The 23,083-nt window shown below is 48.3% G+C and overlaps 1 protein-coding gene across 8 annotated transcripts; it reads right to left on the bottom strand.

The window, feature by feature from the left end:
- Positions 1 to 9,927: 9,927 nt before the first annotated feature.
- LOC309890947 (FYVE, RhoGEF and PH domain-containing protein 2-like) lies at positions 9,928 to 23,079 on the bottom strand. 8 transcript variants are annotated; one of them, XM_082785342.1, is made up of 17 exons: positions 22,257 to 23,079; positions 17,329 to 17,644; positions 16,612 to 16,692; positions 14,548 to 14,696; positions 14,011 to 14,167; positions 13,750 to 13,888; positions 13,176 to 13,234; positions 12,644 to 12,790; positions 12,168 to 12,260; positions 11,752 to 11,831; positions 11,643 to 11,673; positions 11,415 to 11,507; positions 11,053 to 11,178; positions 10,713 to 10,859; positions 10,410 to 10,553; positions 10,283 to 10,327; positions 10,100 to 10,197 (listed from the first exon to the last, which is right to left on the bottom strand). In XM_082785342.1, the coding sequence occupies exons 2-17, from the start codon at positions 17,524 to 17,526 to the stop codon at positions 10,189 to 10,191; spliced, it is 1,698 nt and encodes a 565-aa protein (XP_082641468.1). In that variant the 5' UTR covers positions 17,527 to 17,644; positions 22,257 to 23,079; the 3' UTR covers positions 10,100 to 10,188. The 8 variants fall into 8 exon arrangements, with proteins under 8 accessions (XP_082641466.1, XP_082641463.1, XP_082641464.1 ...); XM_082785340.1 differs by having other exon boundaries at positions 9,928 to 10,324; XM_082785337.1 differs by having other exon boundaries at positions 9,928 to 10,327.
- Positions 23,080 to 23,083: the final 4 nt, after the last annotated feature.

Below are 23,083 nucleotides of genomic sequence, written 5' to 3' on the forward strand. Positions count from 1 at the left end.
CAAAAATAAAACCCTAAGACCCTAACCCTAAAAAACATATCAACACTACAACACAAAAAACTCTAAAACCCTAACACGCTAACCCTGAAACCCTTAAAGCCCTAACCCCCAAATTCCTAAAATTCTAACTGTTAAAACTCCAACCCTAAAAACCTTAAAATCCTAAACATAAACCCTGAGAACGCTTACCCTGAAACCCAACCCTAGTGCCCTATCCCCTAAACCTTAAAACTGTGAATCAATCTTTGGAAAATAATATAGGCTCAGGAGAGGATCTCAGTACAGTAGCATTTTCATTTGAGATTACAATGGTGGGGGTCCCGCAAGCAGGAGGGTGCCTACTAATTCCATACAGTTTATATACTTTTTTTTTCCTCCCAAGGGCCAGGACCCTCCTGTTTCCCACTGTGCAATCCAGGTTCATGCTCTATCTGGTGCTTCACAGAAAATCTGGTGCTTCACAGCTGCTGGCCTGTTACAAGTCACATTTCTTTTGAGGCTTTTATTCTTTGAGGTGGTAATATTTCTTACACTGTGATTTCCACCTAATGGCGGTAAGGATTCTGGTTGTCTGCATTTTACAAGGTTGTCTGTTGTAATAAATGACTAAGTCCCAAATAGGATTACAATCAAAGTTTACAATTTATTAAATGAATAGAGGTAAGCAAACAGCACTGGGTGCGCTGGGAGTCTCTGCTCCACCAAGACGCACACAAGTTACATCAGGCGGCTGGTTTTTATGCTCCTAGGCTAATACATATTCGTTACTACTTCTAGAAAAGGCAGGGTTATTATAATTAATTCCTGGAATCCGAACCCGCCCACTGATGCATGCTTTATCAGTCTCTGGTGGTCCCTCTGGGGGTCTCTCGTACTGAAGGCTCATAGTCTTCCTCCCAGGCTTTTCCCTTGTCCTTCTCCTTTTTCCATCTTGGCTGGATGTCAGAGACTTGCATAGTGCCCCATGCAATAGTCATAACAGTTAGCAGTTATTCTGAAACCCCTTTGTTCTCTTATCCCCTGTTGACCCGAATTGCTGGACCATTCCTTTGCAAGATGAGAAGAGGTAAAGAGAGCAGGAGGAACAGCACCCCTGTTTTTGGTCTGGCTTAGTTCAACAGGGTGCAGCACAAGCAACCAGGCTGTTTCTCTTCAAAGACTTGCCTTAGCATTGGTGAAGGAAACTGACTGGGCTGACAACCCTCTCACCTATTTGCACCACTCTACAACATGGGGACTTCACCTCTCCAAGGCTGCACGAGGGAAGGGTGGAAACAAGAAAAAAAGCACATCCTGAGGCACCTCATAACCACAGCCTACCTACTGCAATACTTATATCTCTCTTCCCAGCTGCTTTACCTCTGCCGCTCTCCATCTCCAAACCACATTCTTTTTAACTGCCATGCAGAGTGGCAGTCCTCCAGGCACCATAGAGCAGCACCATATTTTTATTTTTTTTATTAGTATTTTTTAATTTCAAAACAGCATTCCACTTCCCTCTGAAGATGGACAGTAGGTCCAGCCAGTCACTGAGTTGCCAACACAGAGCTTCACAGTTCCAGAAGGCGCTCTTTCCTTTGACCAATTCCTTATAAATGTTATCTACCACTGGCAAAAGCAATAAACAGACTGCAAACATGCACTGCCATGTTTGACAAACTTTATGTTTTTAATTTTATTGTTTCAAAAGAGCAGTCCACTTGCCTCTACATCTGTGAAGTAGATCAAACCAGTCACTAAGTTGCCGAACAAGAACTTGAAGGTTCCAGAAAGCACTGTTTCCTTTGACCGGTTCTTCCTAATGTTTACCTACTGCTGGAAAAAAGCAAAAAGACTCTGTGCCAGCTGCCCTTGAGCACTCGCCCAGAGCTTGAGTATTCGCCCACAGACAGACCAGATGTCTTTTCCAAAACAGTCAGCACAATGTATTATTGCACTGATGGAACACCACTTTAGCTACCATCACTAATTACCAGGTAGGACAGCTCCAGGCCAAACACACACATAAAGAAGCACGCTACAAACATCATGAATGAAACACGGGAAAAGAATTACTTATGCTATAAGAATTACTCACCTGAAGAAGAGCTGCATGCAATAAAGGCACCTACTACTACATAGATTAATTTACTTTAATGATCCTACTAAATGTCACCTTAAATAGATGTACTTATCTCTTTCAACTTGGAAACACACCAACCCGTAGACTTTGACCCACCACCAGGCAGGGACTAGGAATACTAAGTAGAGGAGAAAACGAGTGTTGTGAGCCTGAAGTGTGTACAACCATAGAAAAGACAGCTCCTGAGAGGATGGGGAAACAAAGGGAAAGCTGCTTACCTCTAAGAAGTTGTCCTTGATCTTTGTGCCACGGACATTTGTCTTGAATGCTCGGCGCACGAGTTTAGGAGTCCCCATCCGTGGAAGGTTTACCTTGGGGAAGTCCTGCATGGTTCCACCCGCATTACTTATTTTTTCTGCCAGCAGGCAGTGGCAGAAAATCCTGAGAAACGGCAGACACATCAAACCATTTTCTCAATAACGGAAGCAGTGCGAACCGCACTGAAAACTGCAAGTGAAAACAGCAGAAATACACACCCCACGCTGTCTCAGGTAGGAAATAACTGCCCTGAGCAACATGCCCTTCCCAGGGTGAACCCAATCTACCCAAGGCCTTAGGGGGAAGGCAGAAAAGGAACCCAAGACTCTTAGTATGTCTCCTGAGAATCGCAATTTCCATTTACTCCATGTCTTCTGGTCTCACAGGATGAGGCAGAGGTATAATTAATTCCTTCTCCATCTCTCTGCAAAGAGCTTTTCTCATATCTGTGACAAAGAAGAAAAATGTTCTGATCATGGGAGTCATTCCACAAAGCCACACATGGTGAATTCACTATTACAGATAAGATCATTTTTAATCAAAAACACCTCGGCCACAACGTTACCACTGCAAACATAGCACTGCACAAAAGTTCAACTCAGGATATAGGAAAAGGTGATCTAAGAAGACGAATGAAGGTGACCAAAAGCATCTGCAACAACCATCTGGTAGATGGTTGTCCACAGCCACCAGATTTCATGGTCGTCTTTCCTGACAAATGAATCCTGGAACAACAGAAAAGATACACAACATGTCCACAACAACTTCTGAGGAGACTATTGAACAGAAAAAATAAAAATAAAAAAATAGAAACAGCAAGCGGCTAGTACGTCAGTTTTGTTAACAGAGTAACATTAACATACTAGAAATTTCCACGTTCTATGTAGCCCCAAGGCGGTGCTGGGTACATCCACTGATATTATTGAGGTGGCACAATGTCAGAGATAGCTAACAGACAAGGTACACCCAAGGTGCAACCAGTTTGGATCAGCTTGCATATGAGTCTGCTGATACATCAGTGCTGTTCTTCCAGAAGCAGACAGACTGTTATTCGTTCCTCGGTGGAGCTGTTATAAGTTGCCCCCTTAATTAATTTTCAGAGATCATTGCATTAATTATAGGAATTTATCGAGTAAGCAACAGCAAGCAAAACAGCGCTGGGCGGCCGGGGAGTCTAGGCTCCGCCAACAGCATGCACCTCACCCCCACCAGGGTCCCTTTTTATATCTTGCTAATTCCGGGATTACGCAGCACATCCTGGTATATTCTGCAACTGCGCACACTGTTGCTAGGGGGTCGTCTCTGTCCCTCTGGTGGTCGTGAAGATGAAGGCCATAGTCTTCCTTGGCGTTGTGGTTCAACTTCTTTTTTTATTTGGTCATGTTGGCCCAGCGTGAGACAGGAAGGCAGCATGTTGATACACTAGTTTAGTAATTTATCAGGAGGTGGTTACATGAGCTTTGCAGCAGTGTCTTTGAACAAAAGAGGCAACTGAGATGCAGAAGGAGAGAAGGGGAGGGGGTTCTCTTTTTTGTTACATTAAGCAAAAGAATTTTCATAGTGTCTAACCAAGTATTATACAGCTCCTTACTTCAGCAGGGAGCTTTCACAACTCCTGCTCCTCAAACGGAACTCCTTGTTTTTATAATACAAAAGACAATGAACAAACATTTATTGTGTATTACAATCCTTCCTTTTTCTTTTAGTTACTCATTTTGTTCATTGAAGCTCTGCAATGCCTGGCTACTAAGAACTAATGTTTCCTCGATTCCTTCATTGGTACTTATTGGCTCGTATTTGGCATGTATGAGCATTAAATGTGCCGCTTCTAAACGTCCCTTTACAATCGCAATCAATTTATTAAAAATACATGGTCCAAAAGTTAGTGCTATTATTAATAACAACAAAGGTCCTGTTATTGTTGATAATAAAGTAGTAAGCCAAGGTGAATAATTAAACCAAGATTCGTACCAGCTCTGTCGGGCTTCATTCTCCCGTTTCCTTTTTTTTTCCAACCCTTCCCTGAGTCTTGCCATTGTATCTCTTACCACTCCAGTGTGATCAGCATACACACAGCATTCCTTTTTCAGGGCTGCACACAGCCCACCCTGTTGTAAAAAATACCAAATCTAATCCCGTACGATTTTGTAACACTACCTCTGAAAGCAACCTGATAGATTTTCCAGGGCCGAGATGGATTGTTCAATTTGGGTCAGGTCCTCGTCCACAGCAATGTGTAAGGAAGTAAATTCTTGATTTTGTTTAACCAATGAGGCTACCCCGGTCCCCACTCCAGCTCCTCCCAGGATTATTAGGGTGGCCAAAGTCAGAGCCGTGAACAGTTCCCGTCTTTCCAGAAGACTTGCCACTGTGTGCTGGGTGTACATATAATCCTCAGGGTGGTATAGAATCCTTGGTATAATTATCACCTGTATACAAAAATCACGAGACGCATTAAAGAGTTTTAGTGATAGACAAGGAGTTACGCCCACTGATGAACAAACCCACCTAGCGTTGTTGGCTGGGATTAACCACTCGGCTGATTATTTTCCATTCTCCATGATATTACATAGGTGACACTTCCCACTAGGAACCATGCCCACACACCTACCACATCCAGTGACTTGTGTTAGTGTTACCCTTATGCCTTTTCCCCTACTGCAATGTAGAGGGTTGTTCTCGTTTGTGCAGGTGGGCTCCCCAGGATCCCCGATAGCATCATAATATGAAGGCCTTATACTAAAGCATAATCAACAGTGTTTTGTTACATTTGGATTTGCTTTGTTTAATAATTGGTAGCTGGCATTCATGACCCCCCCCCATATGTTATTCTCAGCTATGTTATCATTCTCGGCTTTACCTGAGCTCGTAGGGCTGCCGAGGATTGGCACTGTAGTATTTTCCGCAGGCTGGATTCCCTGGACATTTTCTGAAAATACCTCATTTGGTTCTACTGCCTGGGGCCTATCAGCATCCTCCTTTTTTATTAGTATGAGTCCTCCCCTATCTGTTCCATGTTCGTAAAATCTGACACCCCACATTTTCCTAGTACCCAGCTAGTATCATCCGAGTTTGTTATATATAGAGAGAGAACCTTGCAAATTTCTTCATTTCCGTGGAAGGTTCCTGTATACCCTATACCATGCCCTCGCCACCCGTAATGGGGATTCGCTTGTCAGTTACAACCTTACAGCCCATATCCCACTTGTAAGAATATATCCCGACCAGCCCCAAGTGTCCAGTCCATAGCAATGGTTTCACACCCCCGGTATGCACAATAATATGCATTCAGGTAATTACAGTACACCTTTCCTGGGTTAGAACTTGGGCAGAAAAAATCCTGATCGGTTAAAGCATGGCTGCACTGACACCAGGTCACATAATGTGATGCGGAAACTGGGAGCACCCGCTGTCGTCGTTTGCTGGATGACGAATTGATCCTTCCATCTGATCAAGCTCCATTTAAAAGGCTGGTGGGGATACACAGACCCATAGCCGACCAAAACGATGATACTGACTCCCATGTATCGTAGGAGGTGGTCGGAGCCCATTGCTCCAGGGTGTTTTTAAATTGTCGGCCCCTCAGTCCCCCACCGTTTTCACTTCTCTGCTTTGCTTGTCAGTTCAGTTGCAGCGAACTACAAGGTATCAGTTCTTCTTGGCAGCAGCAGTATTCTTCAGGGGAACCTACTAGGGAGCCTTTGAAACAGGGCCTCCTCCCCTTCCCACGATACAGAGATAATATACAATACTTATCGAGTCAGTCTTAGTGTCAGCTTCAAGTCGTCAGGGCCTGGAGCTGCCTCCCATTTACTTTCCCGGATTGGTCCTTTCACACGGCTGGCATGCGTCCATCCTTTCTCCACAGTTCGAATAGCCGTTTCTGTGGTAAGCAAAACAACATAGGGGCCTTCCCCATCGTGGTGTTAAAGAAATCTCTTTCCAAGTCTTAATTAGAATTGAGGGTGATCAAGTGGCAATTCCAAGTCATAGGGCATACCATATAGCATTTCAAAAGGAGAAATTCCTACATCAGTTCTGGGCTGTGTCCATGTGCTTAACAGTGCAAGAGGTAAACATTTTACCCAAGAAGCCTTAGTTTCCAGCATAAGTTTTGTTAGTTGTTTCTTAATTTCACCATTCATTCGCTCTACCTTTCCAGCACTTTGGGGGTGCCACGGAGTGTGGTATTCCCAACTTGTTCCTAGAGCTTTCATAGTCTCTTGAGACACTTTGGAGACAAAATGAGGGCCTCAGTCAGAGTCAATTGTTTCTATAATTCCGTATCTAGGAATAATATTCTCAATTCCCAATTCAATCAGATTTTAGTATTTACTTAACCAATCATAAATTTCGGGATGATTAGGGTCTCAGTGGGGTCGGTCAGGGGAATGCAATTGTCCGCAGTTCCCTGAGCGGTCCCATCGGCAATCTGAGCTCGCACATGAACTCAGGTTGTTTTAAGAGTTAACTGCTTTTCTGTTTCCATAACAACTCTCTCGCAGACCCTTTGCCCCAGAGGGCTAACACCCCTGATTTTAGGGCTGAGGCAGAGCTATTAACATTCCTACATCCTCTTTCCCTGCTCATTCAACTTCGAATACCTTTAACACTTTCAACAACCCTTTTAACACTTCCTTTATCTTTCTCTAGCTTTTACTTTTCTAATGCCAACATCAAAGGCTCAGTCAGGGGCCAACTTAATTCCGTACCTTTTCCCTCCAAGATGCTGAAACAACATCAATATATAACATTTCATCCTGTTTTCCTTCTCTCCACAAAAACAACATTGACTGTAATATGGTGTTATAATTAATAGTTCCATTTAGGGGCCACTCCTCTCCATCCTCTAGTTTATAAAGTGGCCACCACTGAGTACAATATTTGATAAGAGTTCTTTTACTCTCTGTACCCTCTCACCCCACTATATCCCTCCAATGTGTTAGTATACATCCTAGGGGGCTTTTCCAGGGGATTTCTTTGCTTTGACCTTTTCCTATTGTAATCAACAGTGGTTAATATTCCACCGTTTTCCTAGGAGCTCTTTACTAGTCCATCCCAATCCCTCCAAAATCCACAATATATAGATACACAAGTAAAATCAGACCACTGTAAATTAACTGCCTGTAGGCAATTACACTGAGGATATTTAAACCTGATGAGCCAATAATATGCCTGGGCAAATTTTGTTCCCTTAGACATACACCTCAATGGCAGTTCTTATATTTACATATTTACATATTAACATATGTATAAAAGAACACTTTAACAAAAATGCCCGGGCTTCTATATATACAATATACAATGTACAGTTATTATTCCAGTTAAAATTATTCCTCAGCAGCTGCAAACATTATGCCAGTTACCATTAAAGCTCGCTTACCCTCCTCCTGTCTCTTTCTTAAAATCTCGGACATCCCTGGAATTAATGGGGATGGCCACATATTCCTAGTCACTGGTCCCTGAGCGCTAGAGTCAGAGTCGCTATCAGCATCTCCCTGGGGTTGTGGATTAGGAAGCCCAGGAGTCGGAGGGGCTGCAGGTGGACGTGGTGGAATATAGGGAAGCAGTGCGGCTGGGATCTCTAATTCTCGGTTTTTCTTGCGCCTCCCATCCCCTCCTTTTTCTTTTAGAGGGTATAAATTGGCTCGAGTTTCTGAGCTGATCCACAAATGTGCATATTCACTTTCTTCCAAACTAAAAGGTTCCTTTGAGTTTACATAAATACTTAGGCCTGACAAACCCTATCTTCAAAAGACCCAAATACAGGCCAGTAAAGGTGGTCTCCTCGAATCTGTTTACTGCCCCAAACTTCAACACTATAATGTATTATTTTTACTTTATTTTTTCCCCGCCTAGAAGGGGAATCCTCCCAGTTTTTAATCACTAATCCCGGGGTAACCTAACATCAGACGTTACCCCACCCATGGGACCAGAAGGCTTACTCTTCTTCTGTCCCATCTTCCAGAGCACCTTCACACACGCACGCACGAATCGCTTCCCCATTTTCATGGCCCAGTCCCTTGCAGGATGTGGGAACCGTACTACTGAGGGATCGACACTCGCTTCGTCCTGCTGGACGTCTCACAACGACACGCTCCAGGATGCCAACCCCAACCAAATGGCACACTGGCCTATACTTACTCATCCCATGAGTCTTCGTTCGGTCTTCGTGCACAAAGATTACTTGGGATTGCCGGCTTTATTTGCTTGCTGCTGAATTTAGGGTTCGTCGGTGAAGGATTTGAATCAAAGTAGTCCTAGCGAAGGCCGCTGAAATCAGCGGGGCGCCCCCTCCGAAGGTCTTTCAATCAAATTGCCTTCATCCGAGACATAGCACCGAATTTGTTATAAGTTGCCCCCTTACTTAATTTTTCAGAGAGCATTGTATTAATAATAGAAAGGAATTTATTGAGTAAGCCAACAGCAAGCAAAACAGCGCTGGGCGGCCGGGGAGTCTCGGCTCCGCCAACGGCACACACCTCACCCCCACCAGGGTCCCTTTTTATATCTTGCTAATTCCGGGATTACGCAGCACATCCTGGTATATTCTGCAACTGCGCACACTGTTGCTAGGCGGTCATCTCTGTCCCTCTGGTGGTCGTGAAGATGAAGGCCATAGTCTTCCTTGGCGTTGTGGTTCAACTTCTTTTTTTATTTGGTCATGTTGGCCCAGCGTGAGACAGGAAGGCAGCATGTTGATACACTAGTTTAGTAACTTATCAGGAGATGGTTACATGAGCTTTGCAGCAGTGTCTTTGAACAAAAGAGGCAACTGAGATGCAGAAGGAGAGAAGGGGAGGGGGTTCTCTTTTTTGTTACATTAAGCAAAAGAATTTTCATAGTGTCTAGCCAAGTATTATACAGCTCCTTACTTCAGCAGGGAGCTTTCACAACTTCTGCTCCTCAAACAGAACTCCTTGTTTTTTATAATACAAAAGACAATGAACAAACATTTATGGTGTATTACAAAAAGCATTTGTGAGCAGAATGAGGTCCTGGGAAAGTCTGGGATGGGCAGAGTACAGGCCAGCACAGGGACACAGATGGGGGTGTCCATTTTTACAGGGTACCCGCACACCATGGGACTGCAGCACTGTGAGGCCAGGAGTGCTGACAGGCTGGGAAAGCAGCATCCTAAATCCTGGACTAAGGTCCCCGAGCTGGGTGAGGGCAAGCTACCAGCTTGGTCTCAGCAGGGTGCAAGACTGGGCCTGGTTATGGGTAAGATGATGCCAGGGAACAGTCTCTGTTGACAATCCTGCAGGACACTCCAGAAAATACACCCTCCATAAAGGCTCCTTAGACTGCACTGGGGTAAGAAGAAGGATTTATGGCAGCAGGCTATGTCTGCCATATGGCATCTACCACCAGGCTTGGAGGAAAGCTGAGGTGTGAAAGCTGTGCTGCCCTCAGGCGGCAGCACAGCGCAGCAGACCGATGCCAGGCAGGCTGTGGGCTCTCCCGAATGCCCTGGCTTTCCCCCCACCTCACATCCTAGGTACCTCCATCTTCAGGGAGGGGAGGGGAAGGGAGGGGAGGGGAGGGGGAGTTGGCTTGTCCATATGGTGACAAACATACCCCCACCTTGCCCTTTTTGCAGTGAAAAATTAAAGTACAGAGAGGTGGGGGATCTGCCTAAGTCTGGCTATGAACAGGAGGTGTTGATGGGTAGGTGTGACCCACCAGGCAGCCCAGGAGTTGGGCCTGGCTTCACTCTGCTGCACTGCATGAGTCCACATCCTCACTCTCCTCTGGGTGTATGATCCCTGCAGCACAGCGTGCCATGATCCTCATCCAGCGCTGTTTCAGCTCCTCTGTGTCGGCCAGGAAGGTATAGACCTGCTGGGACTGTGCCAGCTGGAAGAGGTGTTGGGCTTTGCCCTGTGGCAGGTCCCTTACCTGGTATCCCAGCAGTGGAATGGAGGTGTGGGCTCGGACATCCTGCTAAGAGAGAACACAGCAATGAAAGGCAGGCAATCTAAGCACTGGGCTGCCCCCTTGCAGATGGAGCTGAGCCCAGCCTTACCTGGGGGGCTGCATAAATGTACAGCACAAGGGGATCATCCCATGGGATAACAAACCAGCCTCTCATGCCTCCCTTGCCGTTCTTGTCCAGCAGCTGCAGGGAACTGCACAGAAGACTCCTGCCTGATATTTCTGCAGCTCCCTTCTGCCAAAAAATAAAATAAAATAAAATAATAAAATAATAATAATAAAAAAAAAAACAGCCAAACACTCAGTGTTAGTGGAAGCAGAAAGGGCTGGGAATGGCAGCAGAGGTTGGAGGAGCAGGGCACAGGGAGGATGGGCAGAGAGGGGTACAACTGACCTCCAGGATGCCTTTGTGCTTCCACTCCTGGTCCTCCAGCACTACATGGCCCATCAGGAAGACATAGCATTCCTGACATACACGGTTTAGGCGGTTCCCATCATACTGAAGCTTCACCTTGTGTTCTGAGCAGCGAGCACACACCACCTACAACCATCAGGCATGGACACTGATGGGGCTAGGGTAAAACTGGGGCATCCCTATAACTCCATGAGGAGCTGAGGGACAGGAAACAGCCCCAAACCCAGGTAAAGGGGTGCAGAGTATACAAAGGCTGCATTCCTGGCCCAACTGCTCAGGCCAGAAGGGAAGGGAGGAGTTGGGGGAGAGGGTAACTCACATATCCACAAGCTCTACAGTGGTGTCTCCGGCGCATGATGGCATTGAAGGGCTCCTTGCAGCGCATGCACATGGTCACCAAGTTGTCCCGCACCCACTGTGGGGCTCGGCAGCCCAGCTCTTCTGTCTGAGGGTGGGAAATGGCATTGCTGGGGCTAGCTAGTCATGGTCAGGGTGGTCCTGCTCACACTCCTCTCAGCCTCCTCAGGCCCTCTGCACTTACTTGTCCCTCCCCAGTCTGCCCCCACTAGTTCTGTAGGGTTTAGCTTAGGAAATTGAGGCACAGCAAAGTGGGATCTCCCTGAGCTTCAGCGTATGGGGGTGCTGGAGGCAGACAGAACATGGGAAGGACAGAAGGGTTACCTTGAGTGTGGGGTTTCCTGTCTCCAGCCCACGCACAACCATCTTAAAGCTCTCACTCCTCTTCTCCTTCCTGTCAATGGCATCCTGGAAAGCCTAAAAGGGAAGGCAGGGCTGGAAGGACAGATAGGGGGGATACCCAAACACTGACAGGTAGGGGATAAGCACCCCTGGGGACCCAGGCATCCAGCTGGTGTGGGATGTGCCACTTCTCACAGCACTCAGCCGTACCTTGATCCAGGCATTCATTTCCTCCCCAGACCTAAGTGCAAAAAGCGAGATGGATGAGCTGGCATCCCTCCTCCCTGAGGAGAAATGGGGCCATCACACTTTTCCTTACCTGGCCTGCAGCTCCAGTGTCCGTTGCTTTCCCGAGACTAGGAAGGTGTGAGGGAATTGCATATCATTCAGCTCCTGCACCTGAGAGACACCAAAGAGAACATGGGAAGCAGCTGAACAAACATCCAGCTCAAAGGGACCTCCATCTGTGAAGTGAGTAACAGGGAGTTCCCTCAGGCAGAAGCCCTTCAGCCCCTCAAATCCGTGCATGACATTGCAGTGCAATCTCACAGGATCAGGTTGCAACCAGTCCCCCTCACCCACAACATCAACCCTGGCTCCAAATTCTTCCTCCCTTCCCAGGAAGTACAAGGTAGCAGCCACACTACACCCCAGAGAGGGCTGCATTTGGAGGAAGCCTCTGAAACTGCTAACCAAGGCCTTGGGGAAAGCAAAAAGACACAGGGCTTGTCTGACCTTCATGCCATCCATGTCAATGCGGAGGCGGACCTGGAACTCAGCGCCCACCTGAATGACCTTAGGCACGCAGTACAGCAGCATGTTGTTGAACTGTGCAGGAGAAGAAGAGTGTGGGTCTGTGCCCAGCAACCTATCTGCTCAGGGCTGAGGGGTTCACTAGGATCAAGGGTCCCTCAGACCCTAGGAGCTGAGCCAATCCCTGGGAAGGATTTGGACTAGAAGGTGCCTACTTCTGCCCCAGCCCTCTCCCGCCCTACAAAGGGAAAACACTACAGGATTCTTGCGTCCCCCAGGGAATCAGAGGTTCCCAAACACATGGAGCCCTGAACCAGGGTGTTCAAACCCCCCAGATGTGAAATAATCCTTTCTATACAGAGATGAGCCACCACCACCCCTGGCCAAGCTGTCTGCCCCTCTCGCCATCCCTATCCCACCTGCTCCCTGCCCCTTCCCCCTGGCATCCTGGCTCCCACCAGAAACAGGTACTTCTCCGATGTGCTGTTGTTGCGGGTTGAGATTTTTTGGACTGGCCCCTCCTTGATCAGCTCATTGGAGGGATCCACAATGTCATCCTCAAGGCCCAGTCTCTGGTAGACCTCCCAGAGGTTCTGCAGCCGCTCCTGGGGGAGGCAGGGGAACCTGTCTGGGAGGGAGCTGAACAGCCAACACCTGCGTCCCCTCCAGCCCCAGCCCAGCTACTGAGTACTGGGGGAGATGGCACATGTCACTCACCCCAGACTGACCTTCACGAGCAGCTTCCAGCCTGGAAACAGCCAGTCACAACACGGCTGATGCTACAGGCATTATTTCCCCAGGCTCAGGGAGATGAGGGTCAGACATCAAAAGCAAAGTCTAACCTCCCCGGCTGAACCCTGCCCCATTCTGGGCAGGGTTTTGCTCTATTCTGAGTTGCACAGCAAAGAGGCCATAAGAAAATCTGGCAGAGTGCCAGCAAATCACCATGCCATGACTTGCAAAGCATTGCCAGCTGTGACAGGTACTCACCATCTCAGCAATAGCTGTATTTGAATGCTTGGCCACCATGAAAATCATCTCCAGGGCCTCTGCAAGGAAAAGAGAAAGGAAGAAGGGTTAAGCTCCTGCTGTGGAGAGGTAGGAGAAAACTCCTGCATCTGTCCTCACCAGCAACCGCACATGCAGTGGCTGCTGTCCTACCCTGGATACCATCTGAATGGCCCTGAGCACCACACAGGTGCCTGGGTCCAGCTAGATTATGCAGCACAGGCAGTCGTGGGGAGACACAGGGTGCTAATTTATCCTTCATCCCAGCTGGACTGGGAACTGCTGTTATCCACACGGTTGTGATACCTCCCCTGGTCGTGGCAGATCTCCCTGCAGGGAAATGCTCTGCAGCAGGGCACCTTGTCCTGAACCATCACCCACCTCTCCCAACAACTTTCACAAACCCTAAAGGGGTCAGAAAAGTGTCATACTCAGAGGTTTATCCAAGAGCAGCTGTTGAGAGGACCCAGGTAGCCCGATGTCCATGTACAATGTCAGGAGCTGTCAATTCCCCCACCAACCCACCCCACTGCTCACTACAGCAAGGAGCTCTTACTCTCTGCATCATTCCGATCTGGGGACTCAGGCGGCAGTTTTTGGATATAGTCTTTTAAGAGGAGTTCATAGCGTGGGATCCTCTGCACTGGTTCCAGCATATGGTGCTGCAGTGTTAGGTTAGCGCAGACCTTCCTCTTCTGACCCATGCACAGAGAAAGAAACAGTAAACACAGTAGTTCCTACTCTCCTCTGCTTCCTCCCTAGAGGGAGATTTTGGGAAGCATTCCTGTGGTCCCCCCACACTGCCATGGCCTATCACCTGGATGTCAGCAATGAGCTCCTGGAAGGGCAGTGATTTCTCTGTCCAAACGGTGATGAGCTCCACAGCCTTGTTGAAGTTCTTCACATATTCACCGTACATTTTCAGGAATGGTGCAAGCTTCTGGATCATGTCCCCGATCCTTGGGTGGGAGCTCCTGCAGTAGGGAACCACAGCTTCCTCAGACCATAGGGAAGATGGACAGCAAGAGATAAAAAAAGGGGGGCAGTTTATGCATGACAGAGGTTTATGGCTACATCCTCATACAACTCCCCACTCTCTAGAACAGGTACATGGCCAGCCAGCCTTAGCATTCATTCCTGGGAACACCCCTAAGCCACATGAGATGTCACTCCGCTTTTCAGAAATAGCTTAATCTGGGCTGGACTGTTTTAAGGAAGTGCTCTCCGGCACAAAGACGTCTGGAGCAAAACAGGCTTGAACTCTCTAGTCCTATTGGGAGGCCAAATTCGCCACTGCTCCTTTATTCTGGGAAATTAACCCAAGCATCCTGAACCCTCCCCTCCCACAGCTCACCAATTCTCCATGCGCTTCTGCAGCTCTGGCAGGAAGAACTTGGCATGGAACTGGTAGATGGAAGAAATGTTGGAGAAGATCATTTTTACCACATCCTCTGGGACTGTCTTCCCATTTTTGGCTTCTTTCATCAGCTCTGTATAGAACACCTGAAAGAAAGGTAGGAGAAGATCACATTCGAGATCATCCAAGGAACCTGAATGTGCACAAGCCCAAGGGACCTGACAAAATGCATCCACAGGGCCTGATGGGATTGGTGGATGAAGTTGCTAAGCCACTACCCCTCGTATTTGAGAAGCTGTGGCAGTCCGGTGAAGCTGTGGCATTCTGGTGAAGTTCTCAGTGAATGGAAAAGGACAAACTTAAACCCCATCTTTAAAAAGGTAAAAAAGGAAGACCCAGGGAACAGACCTGGCAGGCCAGTCAGTCTCACCTCTGTGCTTGGCAAGACCACGGAGCAGACCCTCCTGGAAACTATGCTAAGGCACACAGAGATCAGAGAGGCAATTTGTCACAGCCAACATGGCTTCACTAAAGGCAGATCGTGCCAGACAAATTTAGTGGCTTTCTACAACAGAGTTAAAGCATTGGTGGATAAGGGAAGAGCAACTGATATCATCTACCTGGACACATGCAAAGCACTTGACATGGCACTACACAACATTCTTTTCTCTAAATTGGAGAGACATGGATTTGATGGATGGACCACTCGGTGGGTAAGGAACTGATTGGATGGTTGCACTTAGAGTTGCAGACAACAGCTCAATGTCCAGGTGGAGACCAGTGAGGAGCGGTGTCCCACAGGGGGGTCGGTATTGAGACCAGCACTGTTTAACATCTTTGTCAGTGACATGGACAATGGGATTGAGTGCACCCTCAGCAAGTTTGCTGAGGAGACTGAGCTGCATGGTGTGGTCAACACACTGGAGGGAAGGGATGCCATCCAGAGAGACCTGGACAGGACTGAGAGGTGGGCCTGGGAAAACCTCAACGTGTTCAACAAGGCCAAGTGCAAGGGCCTGCACCTGGGTCAAGGCAATCACAAACATAAATACAGGATGGGTGATAAAGTGAAAAGAGAGCAGCCCTGTGGAAAAGGTCTTGAGGGTACTGGTGGATGAAAAACTGAACATGAGCCAGAAATGTGCGCTTGCAGCCCAAAAAGCCAATCGTATCTTGAGCTGCATGACAAGTACGGCCAGCAGGTCAAGGGAGGTGCTTCTCCCACCCTGCTCTGCTCTCCATGCTATCATCTGCAGTGGTGCGTTCAGTTCTAGAGGCCCCAGCAGAAGAAAGACATGGACCTGTTAGAAGAAAGACATGGACCTGTCCAGAGGAGGCTTGTAACGATGATCAGAAGCTGGAGCACTTCTGCTATGAGGATAGACTGAGAGAGTTGGCATTGAGTTCAGCCTAGAGAAGGAAAGGATCCAGGGAGGCCTTATAGTACTTAAAGAGGACCTACAAGAAAGCTGGAGAGAGATTCTATCAGGGAGCACAGGAATAGGACAAGGAGTAATGGATTTAAGGTAAAAGAGGGTAGATTTAGATTAGACGTTAGGAAGAAATTATTTACTATGAGGGTGGTGAGGCACTGGAACAGGCTGCCCAGAGAAACTGTGTATGCCCCATCCCTGGTAGTGTTCAAGGCCAGGTTGGATGGGGCTTTGAGCAACCTGGTCTAATGGAAGGTGTTCACGCCCACAGCAGGTGAGTTGGAATTTAGTGGTCTTTGAAGTCCCTCCCAACTCAAACAATTCTGTGATTCTATGACTCTATGATTTTGTGATTCTCTGGCTGTGATGACCAGCAACCCAGCAAGGCTCACATCTGCACAGATTCATTCTCTCCATAACCTCCAGGAAACAGTTCCTGGCCTGTGCACACACTGAACTGAGCCCAGGCACTGCCACAGTATCCCAGCCCTGTCAAGGAGAACAAGACAACTGCTAAGTGTGTGCCTGGTTTGTCAGCGTGGGCTGCCCAGGCTGTGCTAGTGGGGGCTGGTTGCAGCAGGGCTATCACTTCCCAGGCTTGCATGCGCTTTTCTGCTCCCCAGCTCACCTGGTCAAGAAGGTGGAGGCGGTTGACGTAAGCCTGCTCTGTCTCCAGCAGCTCCAGAGCGATTTTCTTTTCCTCTGGCTCCTGCATGAGGAGAAGGGCTCAGTCTCATGGGCAGTGATGTGAGCTGTCCCTAACAGCCTGAGGGGATCCAGCTCTGTTCCGCAGGGTTCAGAGCCCACAGTGCAGCTGGAAGCGGACCTTACTCTGGGTCAGGGCAAAGGAAGGGCTTCAACAAAGCATCCAGCAAAACTGAGTGTGAAAACAAAACTGTGTGAAAACAAAGCAGGCTGTGGGGAAGCTTGGCTCACATTCTTATAGGTCACTCCTTTCTCCATGTCCATTTCTCCTAGGGCAATACAGGCCTAGTGATCTCATACAGTAGGGCAGCATGGGGTGGGTTAACCCCATGGTCTGCAGTTCTACCAAGGCTTCTGAATGAGACCTGCAGAAATGCATCTGCAATTGGCATGGGTGACGCTGTGGGACCAACCATGCTATAGTTATATCAGAGCTAGAAGACACAAGCTTTACCTGGATCTATCTGACTACAGGGAATTTGTGCCCAAAGCACCAGGAACAGGGCCACTTCTCTGTCACCCCCTGCACCAGACCTTGAACAGGCAGTGACTTGCTCAGCAGAGACCTCAGCTCTGATCCAGCACACACACCTGGGTGTGAGCACCCATCAGCCTACCAGGAACCACCTCCAGAGCTCACCTTGCTGACAGCTTCGAGGCCTGGATCCTGTTGCCTCCTCCAGTTGTCCCCGCTGATCTTGTGTCGGAAAGAACGAAGGCATTTGAAGCTAAGCCCCTTCTGAACTTCCTGCTCTTTCTGCCCTGCTGCTGAGGCCTTCCTCTTCTGCTGTTCCTCCTCCTCCTCACTCTCTTGCTCTGCTTGGTGCCTGGCAGCCATCTGGGAGAAGTTCTGGCCCTGGCTGGCTGAGGATGTTGGAAGCTGTTGGGGCTGGCTTGTCACAGGATAAGCCTGGCCATGCAGAGAGTGTTAATCCCTCCAGGGGAATTTGCCAACCCTGCAAGGAGGGGAACCAGCATGATCAGACGCCCCAGCACAGTGCAGGCCTCCCGGCTGCCAGCCCATAGGCTGGCTTTCCCACAGCACTGTCCTGAGCTGGCCTAGGATCAGGCTACCATCCTCAAGCAAGATGGTAGGAAATGGCAGCACTTCAGTGCTGATGCTACCCTGCTCTGCCACAACCCTGCTGATACAAACCAGTGTCTGAAAGCCTATACATAGTCTGAGGGTGACATGATCCAGTCTCTCCTCTCCTGGTTCCTCCTGCTGGTGTGGTTAATCCCCATCCTGCTCTACAAGAGCACAGCTCAGCCATTTATCCTATTCACAGGCAGCCTGAGCCATCTTAGCCTTCCAGACTTGCACAAGCCACGTATCTCCTTGGCACAGCCCATCACTTCCTCTCAGGCATCACTAGGTGGGAGCAATCTGAAATCTGAAGCTTTGCTGGGTTTTCTGCCCTGTCCCAGGCTCTTCTCCTCCCCACTCCTGATGTCTCCATGCAATAACACACAAACATGCCACCACGTTTTGCTGAATGCAGCCACAATTCTGGGCTGCAACAGATCACCTGGAGGTTTTCCCCTCCCACTTCAGTGTTTCTTCCCAGAGATATGTCTCTGCCAACTTGTTCCCCATGTCTCCATATGCTTGACTTGGCGTAGTGCTCTTCAAGCCACTTCCAGTCTGGATCTCTAGTTTAAAACTAATTTTACTAATTGTGCTAGGGCCTGACTTGGGAAACCTGACAGCCTCTGAATACCTCTCACCAACTCAACAACTTTCAAGGCAATGCCAGTCCTTGATCATCCCAGACCTTATCCTTTCAAACTTCCTCCCCAGGGTCAGGACAAATCCCACATGAAGACCACTTCCATCTCTGGGCTCACACCATCACTTTGGATACATGTCAGACAAAGCTTGTCTGTACTGTTTATCCATAGAGGGGCATCATCCCTGTTCCCAGCAGGATCCTCTTCTACTTCAAGTCCACGCCATTTAGCCTTGGTGTCAGCAAATGGTGCATCTGGATCTTTGCTTGCTCCCAGCTGTTTAATGCCCAAAGTGCAGACCTGTCCTTTGCAGCACTGGAACAGCTCTGGCTTTCTGTCTACTGCTGCTGTGGAGCCAAAGCAGGGAACCAACTGTCCTGGGCACAAGGTTTTAAAAGCCAAATAGCTAAGAGGTCTCAGCCTTGAGGAAGGTTTGTGCTTTTGCAGAAGGGTGATCTTTTAGTGGCTTTCTCTCTTCTCTTTTCTGGCAAAGACAAAGACAAATACAGAGCAGCACCTTGAAGGTGACAGCAGTGAGCTGTCTGTCACCAAAGAGCTGGTTGTTTAGTAAATTCCTCCAGGCAGAAACTAGTAAGACATCCAGTGGTGGCCTGCAGACAGGAATGGAATGAGGAGGAGGAGGAGAAAAACAGGATGAAACTGGACATAAAACCATGAAGTTGCAGACAGGAAGTGACTCAATAGCAGACACTCATCTGAAGAGGAGGACAGATCTACCCCACATGGACCAGCACGTGTCTGTGAGCTCGTGAGTGCATCCACAGACACGCACACCTGTCCTTGGAGGCAGTCATAGCCCTTCATGTGATAGAGATGATTTATCCATCTCTCCCAGTGCCTTCCAGACCTGTGTCAGCCTAAATCCACTGCTGAGATCCAACAGGGAACTTCTCTGTTCCTATTTGCAGTATGACTTGTGCTGACTTAGGCTACACTGTTTTCTGTTCCATAAAACTTGTTTCCAGGTTCTACAGCTTCCTCTAAAAGTGATAAAAGTTACTTTTATTTCCCCTAACTCAAACATATGAAAACAACAAACACACTGCAGCAGCAAAACGGGGATAGATCAAAGACCACAAATGGTTCCAACACAACATCACAAGACAAATTGTGACTGTAGGACCATGGGAACAGCCATACTACTCTGAAGCCCTCCAGAGCACAAAGGTCAAGCAGAGCACACAATGTAGGCAAAGCACCTGGAGCAGAAGGAAATCTTATGTCTCACCATTTTTAGGAAGGGCTGCAAAACCAAGGCTCACTGAGAGCACCTCACAGATACAAGAAAAGGCAAGATTTGGTATCCCTATTTAGCAGTTAGGAAAACCTAGGCATTGACCACAAACACAACCCACCCCAAGCCTCAGAACGACCTCACTGGAGCAAGGCATATCACCAGCCCTGACTCTGGCCTATGCTGTATGTCATCCCATGCGATCTGCAGGTCCCAGCTCATGCTTCAAATGAAGATGCTGTTTTATGGAGCAGCCACACAGCCTGAAAGGCATTGACTCCCCTCCACACACACACTCCCTTGCAAGATGCTTTCTGTTCCCCTTCCTATGGGTCATACTGCTGCAAACAACTGGATGTCTGAAGCTGGTGTCTGAGGCTCAGGCCCTCTAAGACACTCAAGCAGCCGATTTCCAAGGACTGTGAAGCGCCCAGCTGTCTACCTGCTGGCCCAGAGCTCGTGGGGCTGCTCTGGTCAGAAGAGTTGCAGAGGAAGCTGGAGGTGTACTGATGGAGCTATGGCAGGAAGCGTGCACACCTACCGCCCCAGGCTGTACTTGCCTTTGGGTGAGAACTGTCTGCATGTTTGCAAACCAAAATCTTCTTCTCCAGAGGCAGCAGAAAAACAACATTCAGCAGGCAGGCTAACTGCAAAGGTACTGAGCCTAAACCTGATCCTGGCACAGAAACCTCCAGCAAAGTCAGTCACCTCCTAGCTAAGGTTTTCAGACTTTGCTCCATGACCTGCAGCATGAGGAAGGCTACAGGGCAAATCTGAGTGCTAAAGAAAAACAAATCCCCCAATTGCCTTTCCCCACAGCCTCCAAACCACCTCCACCATGGGTCTTCTTTCCAAAACCCACACCACATGGAGCCCTAATGTACCTGTAGCGCCCCTGACGTTTCCTTCTTACCCACAGTCTTCAAACAGCCACCAGGTTCAGCATGTTCCACTGCCTGCCTTCCTCCCTCTCCATGGCACAGGCTGCGTCAGCTGGGAGCAGATCCCAGGTGTAAGGATGGAGCTGCAGGGGCAGGTGACTGTGGCTCCCGGCCACGGCCCTGAGCCTTTCCCTCCCTTACTCTACTTTGAGGTGTCCCTGGGACCCACAGCACAGCCCAGCTGCTGTCCCTTCTGCAGCAGATGAGCTTTTATCTGGCGCGGCCTCACAAAGGAAAGAGGAAGCACACCAGGCTGCAAGGAGAAGCTCTCAAAAACACTGGGAATTTGTTCAGCCTGGCCCCAAACTGGCTGCGGCACCAAAGGCAGGGCAGCAGCAGAGCAGCTGTGTTATAAATGAAGTCTCAACTCAATCTAAATTTAGTAATATTTATAAAAGAATTTTTTTAAAAGGTATAAAAGGCAAGTAAACAGCACTGGGTGTGCGGGGAGTCTACGCTCCACCAACACGCACACAAGAACATCAAACACTCTAAATATACAGATCATTGCTTTTACATACTAAACCCGAGTATGCCTATACATATGTACAATCAGAAAAGGTAACAAACAATCCTTTAAGTTCCATGGCTTAACAGTCTCCATTTTCCACTCCTTTTCTTAATTACAAACAAGTCTCTATTTTCCATTCCTTTTGAACAATATGTCTTGCTTTAAGTTGTCAAGCAACTCGGCCTTTGGGCCTTACGTATCCCGTTCTTCCCGGATCAAAGAAAAGCATATCCATCTCCTTTTCAAGGCCAACAGTGTCTGGGTCAAAAGGCACGTCCAGGTCAGCAGGGGGCGTAACAGCAAAGGCCTGTAGCGGCGGAGGGGCCGATGGCATAGCAGTCAGATCAGTAAAGGAGCCCGCAGCTCGCTCACTGTCTGGCAAACCACACGTTTCTGACTGTGGTCCCACAGGGCTCTTTAAGGCCTCAGAGACAGCTCACCAGGTGCCGAGCAATCCCACTGCAACCTCATTGTTTTTAGTTGCAGAGTCCCACAACTTGACATCAATTTGGTCCCATATTTCAGGATCATAAACAGTCTGATTGTTAATAAGGATGTGGGAATATAAATGTTGTTTTTGCAGAGTTACATTGTTTAGAAGGAGAGAATGTGGTACTGAGATATGCTTACAGTGATAAGAAAGCAGGCAACCTTGTAAAATGCAGACAACCAGACTCCTTAGGACAATTAGGTGAAAATCACGGTGTCAAGTCAAGTCAGATAAGTGAAGAAACATTACCACTTCAAGCAGTAAAAATGTCAAAAGAAATTTGAAATTTAACAGGCCGGCAACTGAAGGCCATGCATTGTTTGTGAAGCATCAGGTAGATTGTGAACCTGGATTACCCACTCAGTGGGGAAACAGGGGAGGGTCCTGTCATCAAAAAGTATATAAACTGTGTTTTGGAACTAGTAGATGCGCTCTCTCCTGCTTGTGGGGTGCCCGCCATTGCAATCGCGAATAAATTACTACTTCACTGAGATCCTCGCCTGAGCCTAAGCTATTGGCTACGGAGTGTTTCTCACAAGGAGAATAAGCTCTGTCCTGGTAATAATATGTCCTGGTAAGGTTACCAGGACAGCCTTTGTTCCTAAGGACGTATGATTCCCCATAATGAGCAACTGCTTACCAGTGAGAGGCAGTTGTGTGCACGGGTCCGCTTCTCTCAGCTTGAGCTTCTTCCCAGCTCCTGTGTGCCTGTTTCCAGTGACCTTCTGTACGAGCCTCTCTGAGCAGTTTGCTGAGTTTGGCTGAACCCATCTTCATGATGCAATCAATGTGCCTGTTCCTGTCTTGGTCTCCGTTCTGCTAGCCTGTTCCTTTTCATTCCTTCTTTCTGCTTCTTTATTGATGACATAACTTCATTGTGTTGCCTTTTTTTTTTTTTTTTTTAATCTTGACGACAGGCTCCCCTCTTATACTCTTCACCCCACAATAGTTCTTTTCAAAACAACTTTCCATTGGTCAAACAAGTTTGCAAATAACAGCAACGGCAAACACCCAGCAACTTCGATGCCTTACTGGCTGGAGAACAAGCAACCTGAGACTGCATGGAGTCTCCTGAGTCACCCTTCTTTGTTCCCTCTAAACTCTCTTACATTCCTGATGGCTTCATAATTAAGAGTCTGATGTTATCATCAACCACGCGGGCTTTCCGACCCCCATGGCCACACTCCCAAATCTCCCCCTTCTTTATTAATGTCAACCGTTTTCTCGACACGAATTACCACTCCATATATAACAGCTGCAATGCCACGAGCCCGCTACGCGTGCCGGCCCGCGGCAAGCCAGCGGCGGCGGGGCTGTGCCGGGGCAGCCCCCGCGGGGCCGATGGCACTGCGAGGGGCCGCGACCGGGCTGAAAGGGAGCGGAGCGGAGCAGAGCGGAGGCTCCCTGGCCCTCCAGGGCTGCTCTGGTGCGAGGGGACACGAGCCCGCGGGAGGAGGGCGCGCCGCA

Source organism: Aythya marila (genome assembly GCF_965140915.1).
Source record: "Aythya marila genome assembly, contig: HAP1_HAP1_SCAFFOLD_255, whole genome shotgun sequence".
NCBI lineage: Eukaryota > Metazoa > Chordata > Aves > Anseriformes > Anatidae > Aythya > Aythya marila.